Here is a 10,231-nt window from a genome sequence, read left to right on the forward strand (position 1 = left end):
CAGGAGTTGCTATGTACCAGTGGGCCCTCTTTGCATCTTTGTCACAAGCATTTAGGCTGGACAAGCCACCAGGACAAGAGCCTCTTTGGCAGGAGGCACAGACAGGTGGGAGCCACTCCTGCACCCCCAGAAGCAATGCTTCTGATTTCCTCGGGTAAGTGCTAGCACTATATGGGCACCTGGAGCACCTGGGTAGTTTGGGCTCCTTCTGTCTGCTGAAACTCAGCTGACAAACTTTAAACTGCACCTTTAAAATAAGAACTAATGGCACAGAGAGACCCAGGGTGCCTCATCAGAGTCTAAATTCAGAGATACGTTGCCAAACTAAGTGGAGTTTTTGCAGGTGATAATATTAATTTCTTCACAAAAAGCTGCTTTGTTTCTTGCTGCAGGAGGATGGTAAATATGCCACTGTGGCTGACAAAGCTGCAGAAAAAAGAAGCTTGCTAATAAAAACAAAAGTCAAAATGTAGATGCCAAAGTCAACATGTAGAGAGAGGCAAAGGCTTTTATTCCATCTAGAACTCCGTTTTTTTGGCTTATGGGGCATCAGAAGTTGTTCCACCTGCAGGCTTTGCATATCCCAGCGACTCCTGTAATGCTGTACCTCAAGCTATGCTGAGCAAGAAGGAAAGGAGAGAGAATAAGTGAGCGACAGAGTCAGTTTTACGCAATAAACTCCTCCGAGGCTTTCTGGCAAAAGAAGAAGTTGTGAATTCTTTATATAGAGCGTTTGCAGAGGGATGCTGTGCGGACAGCATCAACCTATGGAAGGGAGTGTGCTTCCCAGCGAGGGCTGGAAGATCCTCCCCAGAGAGAGCGGCAGAGCTCCCGGCGTGTCCCTGTCCCCGCTACGCTGTCCATCAGGTGGCGGCAGCGCTCCAGTGAACGGCAGGAGCAGCTCTTCCTTCAGCCCTTCAGGGAGGGGACTTTTTCATCAGGCTAAGCAAGATTTTTGAGCGCTAGGAGAAGAGGTGCAAATCACACGTCTCCTCAATGAATGCAAAAAGTCAGCTGAGCTCGTCCTGAAACGCATACCACATCTTGGGTTGCACAAAATGGGAACTAAACTTGTTTCAAAATGCAGTGCCAGTTTCCTCAAATTAGATCAGTTAGTTGACGGAACAGAAAAAAGTGGGCGAGTTTTTGGGTACATCAGCCTCTTATTGGGGCATTTCTTTGGCTCATGTATGATGAAAATGCCTGGTTTTCCCAACATTATCAGCTAATCAAATAGAACATAGATCTTTAAGTAAGGCTTTATAAACCACACCTCACACACCTAAGCCATCATAAGCTTTCTGTACACAAGCATTGCAAGAGTACAGATGTAAGCATGAAATTGGCAGGAGGAAGAACCATTCTTCAGTATAAGCATAAAAGAACTGAATGAGTCCTTGGTCTTTGTTCAAAGAAGCTGCAGCATCTCATTGAAAAACTCTTAGTCCAAAGTGGCAATTAAAGAAGATCCTATTATTCTCTTTATAGGTAACTCATTAGGCCCATTGGTAAAGCTCTACCCAACATAAACAAAAAACTATTTGGAAAAGTGATAGAACATAGAACCAACTCTGTTAGAGTTTCGTTCCCACTGCTTATTTTCTGAACCAGATCCCATGTCTGACCAGAGGTAAGTAAATGTCTAATTTGTCTTTCAGTTAAAACACAGGTACCTTTGGTGAGACTCCTGTCTCATGCAGAGGATGCACTTCCTCAGCTGTGGGGTTAAAACAATGATCAGAACCACTATGCCTCCAATACCAGCTGCCACAACCCCAATGATTGTTCCAATGGATTCTTCTATACCAAACAAGCCTGGGGGAGAAAGGAAGGCAGAGAGAGATGTAAAATGTTTTCCAGACAAGTATATGCAATGTAGCCAGCAGTGGCTTTTCTGCAGTGGCTGCAGAGGAAGCTGCTTACTATGGTGATGCTGATGTCTTGTCTGACATGAAATCCCTTCTACACAGAAGAGTGACTTGCACTACAGAGCTAATGATTTTTTTCATTCCTGTGTAGGAACTCCTAAGCTGCTGTGCTATCTGGTGCTTTAGAGACAGGGCAGCCCCATCACCCCAGAAACCTCCCTCAATGGCTAGACACTATGGGATGGTAAAAGAAGCTGCTGATTGAGTTAATGGGACTCAGGCCTGTATACTTTATTTTTGAAAGGAAAAAAATTATTCTGACAACTTTGGGAAAAACATTGGTCTGCCTATCTACTTCCAAGGGAGACAGCACCAGAGAGCAGAGAGAGCTCCACTGGAGTCCTTTCTTTGACTCGTTGCTCTTGGGACTGTTGCATGACAGAGATGGCATAGTGCTGAAATTATACATTTCATCATCTCAGGAACACAGAAAGGCAATTATGCTGGCCAGAGTGCAGACATTTCAAGAGTAACCTGTGCTACCGAGACTATGAGATCAAGCCAACAGGAGACCTCATTAGACACACAACCAAAGCCCTTGCAGAGGGACACACTTTGCCTGCTTTAATGCTACAGTTTAAACTGAGTAGTATTATAAAAATTAGTAAATCAGGCTCAAGAGGCCAAAGGCTTAGTGAATCTTGGTAAGATAGAAGCTTTGGTGATGAAAAAGAGGAAAATGGCACTTGCATAATTTGCTCTTGACACAGAAGGAGGCATTTTTTGTTAATTAGATAATAAGATAATAACCCTTCTTATGCATTGACTTTTTGGGACTGGAATCTGTTTAGCCTACATAAAAGGAAAGTTTGGCATTTCCAGCTGCTACAGACATAGCAAGTTACCTCTTTACTTAATATGCCTAGTGTGTATCTGTGGGGCTAAGAAAACATAGCATGGCACTTCTAATGCTACTTTAATGTGAATGAAGTTAATCAGAAATTATATAACTATCATATTACATATGATCCTCGTGATTATTGTGGGATTACTTATGTCATTCAGAGTTCAGGAATGACTATGCAAGTTAGTGGGTTGGAGAGAAATAACATCAAAAAAAAGAGGTCTAGAGCTGTTCCTTGAGATGGTACCTTGTCACCTGTCACTCATGGGGGTTCTGCCAGAACTGTGAGTACAAAGGGAACTTGTCTGACTGTTTCATTCTTTGCAGTGACTTTATTTTTATGGATAACACTACTCCTTCTTTTTGTGGTGTAAATGCTCCTCCTTATAATAATACCTGTGATTGTTTATAGAGACAAGCTAATTAATTTTAGCTGGCCTTACAAAAATAATGAGAAATATTATAAAGCAATTACACTCCATGACATCAGGCCCTTACTGCCAGAGGCCAAAGAGGCCAACTTCTCTCTTTCTACCAGTGTGCAGACCAGCTTTGGAGGAAAAACAAGGAGGAAAAAAGTAAATAACTCCAAGTATTACCCAGAGCCCTCCTGATCCTGAGCTTTGTGCCATCTCCTGTCACCACCTTCCCGTCTGGAAGTGTAACCTCACAGAAATAAATACCATGGTCACTGGTTGTCACATTGAGGATAACCAGGGAAACATCACCCTGGGACAAGTCTCCACTCATGAAGATCCTGGAGTTATTTGGCAGGATGGTCACATTCTTTTCTATCAGGTCCATCTGCCCCTTTTCATCTTCTTTGTACCATTTCACCATCAGGTTGGTCACGGAGGGATGCTGTGGACTGTTAAGATGACAGTTCAAGACCACAGTTTCACCCTCTTTGGCTTTCTCCTTGGCTGGTGTTTGAGTCACCAAAAGGTTCCAAGGCTCAGGTGTCAACAACAAAGGCTGTGCTGTTTCATGAATCACAGCTGCTGCATTCTCCTTGTTTGCACCTCCACCAGTAACTCCTACATCTGTACCAGGGAAGAGAGAGAAGAGGATGGATGAGGGTGATAGGATGATAAATGTCCCTGCTGCTCCTGACCTCTAACCAGCACAAAGAATGGCTCCTGGAATTAGCACGTGAGGGCAGTCACTGTTATGATGATAGGGATTTTCTTCCTAGTTCCTGCTTAGATTCCTGCTCCCTTCTTGTGTACAGACAGGTCTTTTCCTGAATATCAGCTCCTTTCTACTGCCATACTAGAGAAAGGAAGATTAATGCCATTGTCTAATGGCTTTGGGTGAAATTTAGAGTCCAGTCAGCCCCATTTCCATCTGCAACACTAACCTCTTTCTTCCCACCCAAAAAGTCTCAAGGCCTGATGTTCCTGCCTCAACTGCTTTTGAAGCAAAGCAAAAAATGCATGTACAGTTATACATTGCAAATTCTATTTTGGAAAGTGCAGTGAATAAATGTGCATCTAATGCAACCATCTGTATCCCAAAACCTAATGTGGTTCTTAGAATTTTTGTCATGCACTTTCAGTTACAGGACAGGAAATCTTGAAATCATGGGAGGAATCTCCATTACCAGAGACTGAAGCCCTAGCAGATCCCATCAGCAGTCTGGCGGACAGAACATCAGCCTTATGCCCGTACTGAACCTGAGGGTGACAGCTATTCTCTGTGAAAGCACTGTCTCCGGATAACTTTTGTTAGAAAAACATGAACATGCCTGCAGCAGACATTTCAACCTGCCTTCTCATACTCAGGTGCTAATCCTAGTATTATATCCTTGGGCTAAGAGTAGTGAGAGTGGGTCTCACTTCTGGAAACAGGCCTGGGCACAGAAAATGAGAGGAATAGTTGCTGTCTCAAAAAGAGGGAAAAGCAAACCCAAAAATAAGCTTTTGCCAAGAAAGTGTTCAGACCAATTTTCAAAAAAGGCTCTTCTGGTTTATTTTCTTCAAGTGAAGTAGTCTCCCTTTGAGTGAGTTGGTGTCCTCTCAAGGACTGCAGACACTTCCAGAGTGAAGGTCCTGATTTTCCATTGTCTTGAGTCTTTCATTGCCATCCACAGAGTGTGAAATGCTATTGTGTGGGTCTGGCAAAGCATCACAGTGACAATAGACTCTCTCTGCACAGGGACAAATGTCTCGAGGCAATGGAAAACCAAACCCCTTTATGATCAGTTTGAGAGTTACTTGAATGGCTCCTCCAGGCATGCTTGTACACAAAAATCACAGTTGTATTCACAGTTATTATTATTTATGACTCATATGGGAGTAGAAGATTTCTGTCAGCCAGCACGGTCCTGTTGTTCTGGGAACCTTACAAAAGGCTGGGGTATAGACCTTACAGTTTAACTATGAAACAAGAGAGAATTAATGGATGCAAAATTACAGGAACTATAAACTGGCTGTGAAACTAGGCAACAACAGAGCATGTGAAACACTTTATGAGCTGTTTGGCACTCTATGCTTTTACCTCAAAGTGAAAATTTTTGCCTTAGAACTGAAACACCAACCCATAGGAATTGGATGCCTCAGAATTAGGTACCCAAACATAGGTTTTAATCTGGTCCCCTAAAATTAGTTCTTATTAAAGGTACCAGGCAAGATATTATCCTTCTGTTCAAGCCTAATCTTACCAATGAGCCCACTGGAGCTTGCTGGCGAAATCTGAGGTGCAGATCTTCCCTGTCCAATTAGATATGTGTATTGAGGTAGCAGTCACAAAAGTTGAAGTATCTTGACAAGATACATTGAGGAAATGTAAAGTATAATTAAAATAACTGACAAAGCTTGATATAGTACAGATTTTGTGCATAAAATATTCTGATCTATTTGCTTATTTATTAGAGTGAATTTGAGCAGTTTCATAATGAGTACTCTTATAAAATCTCAGTTTATTAATAATTTTCTCCACTGGATAATTGCTGCTTTAGCTAATGTGTGCTACTGCTACCTTGTTTTCAAGGAATGGCCACAAAATTTCTTCTCTGCTACAAGTATTCCAGTCTTGCCATATGCACCCCTGTAACACAACTGTAATTTTTATTTCTTTTAGTGATGCAGAAGGTATACTTTTTACACAGACAGTGGCATAGAGAATGTAGTTGAGTAGGAACAATGTGCTTTGATGTTGCCTCTGTTCATCGTGAGTTTTATACGCCTCTCATATAATGAAATAATAGCCATGATATAATAATTGTCATCTGTTTTATTTCCACATCTTTTATTCAATACAAATCATGTAACTTAATTAGGAAAATTAAACCAGGAGAGGAGTAGGCTGTCTTGTTTCGTCCCAGCTCTCTTTGGGGGTTTCACTGAGAAGGTCACAGCACTGCCTCTATTTTTTCCCCTTTCTTTTCTTTCTTTTTCTAAGGCTGCAAAACTGGAACATATTAGTTCACTGGTATTCGATTACACAATGCCCTTATCGTTTTGGCATCTGGGAGCATACCATGCCAAATGCTTTGCTGACTCTGCTTCAAAGCTCTTTTAAAGTCAATTGCTTCATTAGCAGAGTGATGTGTAGCTCCCTTGTCATGCGGGTTGTGGGGCTCAAGCCCACGGAGAGGAATGCAAGGCTTTGTGGTGAAAGCACTTGAGCTAGACAGGGTACAGAGAAATACAGCATGGATGATCTTGTCTAGACCTGGACAAACGATTAGATGATCTAATAGGTCATTGTCATATGAAGTCCTTAGTTCACATCCAGTTTTCAGCCACGAGGGGAGAAAGCTCTCAGGGACTCCCTGCAATGTGGCAATGTGCTCTGCATTTGGCAGTACTAACAGGGCACCTACTGAAGCCCTCAGCCTCCCCTCCCTGTAACCTGCAGGTTGATACTTTCCCGAATAGGGCCATATCAGACCCTTAAGTGAGAAATACGCAGGGCAGGCTAGAGGAGCTAGGGTGACAAAAGGAAAGAATAAAATACAGCTGCACTCTCTTCCTGTCCTGGAGCCTCACTTAAGTCTTTGGTGCCTGCAGTAAATCCAAGCAGCCCTGCAAGCTTCTTCTGCCAGCTGCCAACAGCATGGAGAAACCACAACGGTGTGTGGAGGTCAGTGTGGAATTCTACCTTTCCAGTTTAGCCTCCTCTCCTACATTCACACTCAGTAGCTGGAGGAGGGGTTGAGGGCAAACAGGGCTCAATTTCCAACCCACAAAAAAAATCCTCTGCTGATGAAATTACTGTCTTTCAGATGGTTTTGTCTGCTTTAGATCTCAGCTTCACACTCATACCATGCTGGTGCCATTAAGGTGTTTTACAAACTGTATCCAGCTCTCAGACATCTATGACTAAGTGATCAATGACTGCACATTGCTGCTTTTAATTTATATGACTTTTGCCCAGGGCTGAGGTTGGCTCTCACAAACAGATATGAATACGAACCTTGTGACAATAACTGGTGGCTAATTTATCAGAGAAACAAAATAGAAATGAAGCTTCTAGGAATGACAAGACACATCTGGGAAAAGACAGGCAAATACACTCGTTCTGAACACTTATATTAGATAAACAGGAATGTATCTAAAGAGAAAAGTATGTTTTAATGCAATGCACAACACTAAATACAATTTCCCTGCACCCTGAGGAAGCTCTCAGTTGAAAGTTGCATTTTGAAAATAAAGAGAACTTCTCAAGCCAAGCTTCCAAGAACAACCCGTATTTCTTCTAATTAAGGAAGGTGGTTTAGTACTCACCCACCATCAAGAAGAAGATGAATGAAGAGACTGCAGATCTATAGAGTTTCCCAACATGCTGGTCCATGGTTGCTGAAGTACATGGCCTCACCATCTCTCCCTCTGGTAGTATGGGTAAAAAATATGTGTGTATTATACGGGACCTCACATTCTGCCTAGTGAACGTCACACTCACTAAAGTTACCACAGCTTTGAGCTCAGAGTGCTCTGCCTGCTCCCTGGATGAGAGCCACGTTGCAAGTGACAACAATTATTTCCCCAGCGGCTGTTCTGATCTCTCTCTGAGAACATGTTGAAAATGCTCTGAGAGCAGAGGGAAGATAATTCATTGTTTTTTGCTTTTGGCTTGTATAAACCACAACTTTGGGCTGAGTAGAGAATATCCAGATACTCCAAAGAAGATCACTCTTGTGCTGAACCCCTCCCTAGTGATGGTGAGAACACAAAGAGCATTGGCTTAATTTTCTGAGCAGCCAGACTCTAATGCACCACATTATCACCCTAATACACCACAAAAGGAAACTTCAGGAACTCAGTATCTTTGTGGCTATATGCACATGGCGTTTACAGGTTAAGTGTATTCCCCAAAGTGTTCTTTTAGTGCAGAACAAATCCTTTTTCATCAAAAGTTGCTACTTAAACTCCACTTATATTTAAGTACAGCTTGTCTACGCAACTTGGGTGGAGGGGGAAACTGCTGGAGAGCTCGGCCTATCTGCAAAACCAGCAGGTGTGCTCTGAAGTAGTCTGTGTTTATAGAAGGCCCACACAGAGCAGGACCCTGTGAGAGGAGCTACAGCAGCTCCAAGCCCCACCTGTACCAGCCAGCCCTGCCAGCCGTGCTATGCCTGTACCAAGCATGGGCTACTGTCACTATCTGGCTGACACCTCTTCCCTCAAGTGCAGGATTAGGGATTATGGCATACTTTATCTAATGAGCTTCCATATCTTCAAAGCTCTCCAGGTAATGGAATTGTGCTTGAGTATCCAGTAAAGACTCAATTCCAAAACTCTTAAAGCACAATGCAGCTGAAAGAGGTATGAGTATTTCTGCTTTTCTTTGCATTTGAAAGCCGAAAGAACCCATAACTGATTCACAAAACTTGTCTGACTAATGTCAAGAACAGCCCATTCCTGGAGTCACCAGTTGTCACTTAAGCTTTTGTGTGCAGATCCCAAAGCAGTGGAAGCAGTGAAAGCAGGATGGGCTAGAGGGAGTATGGTTAAAAGAACCTAGGAGACAAATACTTCTCTGAAATGGCTTGGGAGAGTGGGAAGGCCTGTGATTACCACGCAGGAATCATATTAGGAAGGGAACTGGGACCAAGTGCAGAGCAACAGAGCACTTCAAAAGAAAGATGGAAGTTTGTGAGGGTCTTCCGAAGGAAGTACTGCCAAAGTGTTAGTGAGCAAAGCAAAATATCTGTGAAAGGAAAAGTCAGAGGAGTCAAAAACAATGAAGAGTTTGATGAGGGAATAACCAGTAGAGTTGAAGGCACCTGGCAGATCATGAGGATTTTGGACTGTTACTGGTTTAGAGTGCTGATTGTGACTTTGTGTCAGAGGAGTCAGCGTGCAAAGATGGATCTGAACCAAAGGCAATCCAAACACTACCTGATTTAAACCAAGTACTTGGTGTGCTTCAATAAAACCCTTCAAGTGTGTTGTCATGGACATACCACCATTGCTCCTGCAAATGCTATTTATGTTCATGTCAGCCGGAACTAGCAATTCTCTTGTGAATCCTCCGTTAAGTAGGTCATGCCTGAGCCAAAGTGCAGGTCAGCCAGCTTTTAACTGAGGGAATACAAAGGAGGTTGGTTAGTGTTGCTGGCAGCCAGTAGCTGAACATGAAGTTTCTCTCACTTGAATAACCCAGTGTGATTCAGTTTTTGGACAAAAAGAAAAATAAACCTGTACCCTGAATGTTGTTGAAAAAAGCCCCCAAAATTCAAGTTTCAGGTGCAAATCAAGAAAGCAAGGAACAAAAATGAAACAAACCACACATTCTTTTTTACACTCTCTTGTAAATTTAATTAAGCAGTTGCTTGCATTAATGCTGCCCTGTCTGGGCCAACAGATGGGATGGGGTGTCACCCATGGGACTTCAGGTACATTTTCTAATGTAGCAGTGAGCAGGTATCACAGCACCCTGAGATGTCCAAAGGGAGCCTCCACACATTTCCCAGGGAAGAGGTAGAGACAAAGGGGACAGCAGAAGGAAGTAGCATTGACACAACAGGCTGCTTTACCCATCCATCCATCCATCCATCCATCCATCCATCCATCCATCCATCCATCCATCCATCCATCCATCCATCCATCCATCCATCCATCCATCCATCCATCATCTACCAACCAACTACCTGTCAATGTGATTTCTTTGCACCTCATAGGGCTCTCCTTTTCCCTGTGAGGTGAGCTGAGGGTGCAAATCTGCGAGCCATGGTCGCTCTGGTCGGGTGCCCTGATTTGAGGAGCCCTCCGGGTGCTCAGAGATTGGGGCAGAAACCACTCGGCGCTGCTCAGCAGCTTCAAAAATGAGACCCAGGGTTTCCTGGGATGAAAGCCCCCTCACTGACTTCCTTTATGTCACCTCATCCTCCGCTCGGCCCGCAGCCAGCCTTTCCCCCTCTCCTCCTAGGAGTCCCCCCGGAGCAGCCTCTCGGCAGTGTTTTCCGTCGAATCCCACGAACCCAGGATTTGGGAGCCGTTTCGCGGCCCGGGAG

At 43.5% G+C, this 10,231-nt stretch overlaps 2 protein-coding genes across 2 annotated transcripts in view; one reads left to right on the plus strand and one right to left on the minus strand.

The window, feature by feature from the left end:
- Positions 1–1,654: 1,654 nt before the first annotated feature.
- On the minus strand, positions 1,655–7,603 carry LOC102033769. Its single transcript, XM_031056703.1, has 3 exons — positions 7,503–7,603; positions 3,372–3,815; positions 1,655–1,815 (listed from the first exon to the last, which is right to left on the minus strand). Exons 1-3 carry the CDS (start codon positions 7,594–7,596, stop codon positions 1,655–1,657), a joined length of 699 nt encoding a protein of 232 aa, XP_030912563.1. The 5' UTR covers positions 7,597–7,603.
- Positions 7,604–8,059: 456 nt separating this feature from the next.
- Positions 8,060–10,231, plus strand: part of GRAMD1C (GRAM domain containing 1C) — a 53,215-nt gene continuing 51,043 nt past the window's right edge. The window contains exon 1 of the mRNA XM_031056704.1: positions 8,060–8,072. Within this exon, the coding sequence (XP_030912564.1) occupies positions 8,060–8,072 (13 nt within the window). The remainder of the gene's footprint in view (positions 8,073–10,231) is intronic.

The sequence above is a fragment of the Geospiza fortis genome, unplaced genomic scaffold (genome assembly GCF_000277835.1).
Source record: "Geospiza fortis unplaced genomic scaffold, GeoFor_1.0 scaffold1, whole genome shotgun sequence".
Lineage (NCBI taxonomy): Eukaryota > Metazoa > Chordata > Aves > Passeriformes > Thraupidae > Geospiza > Geospiza fortis.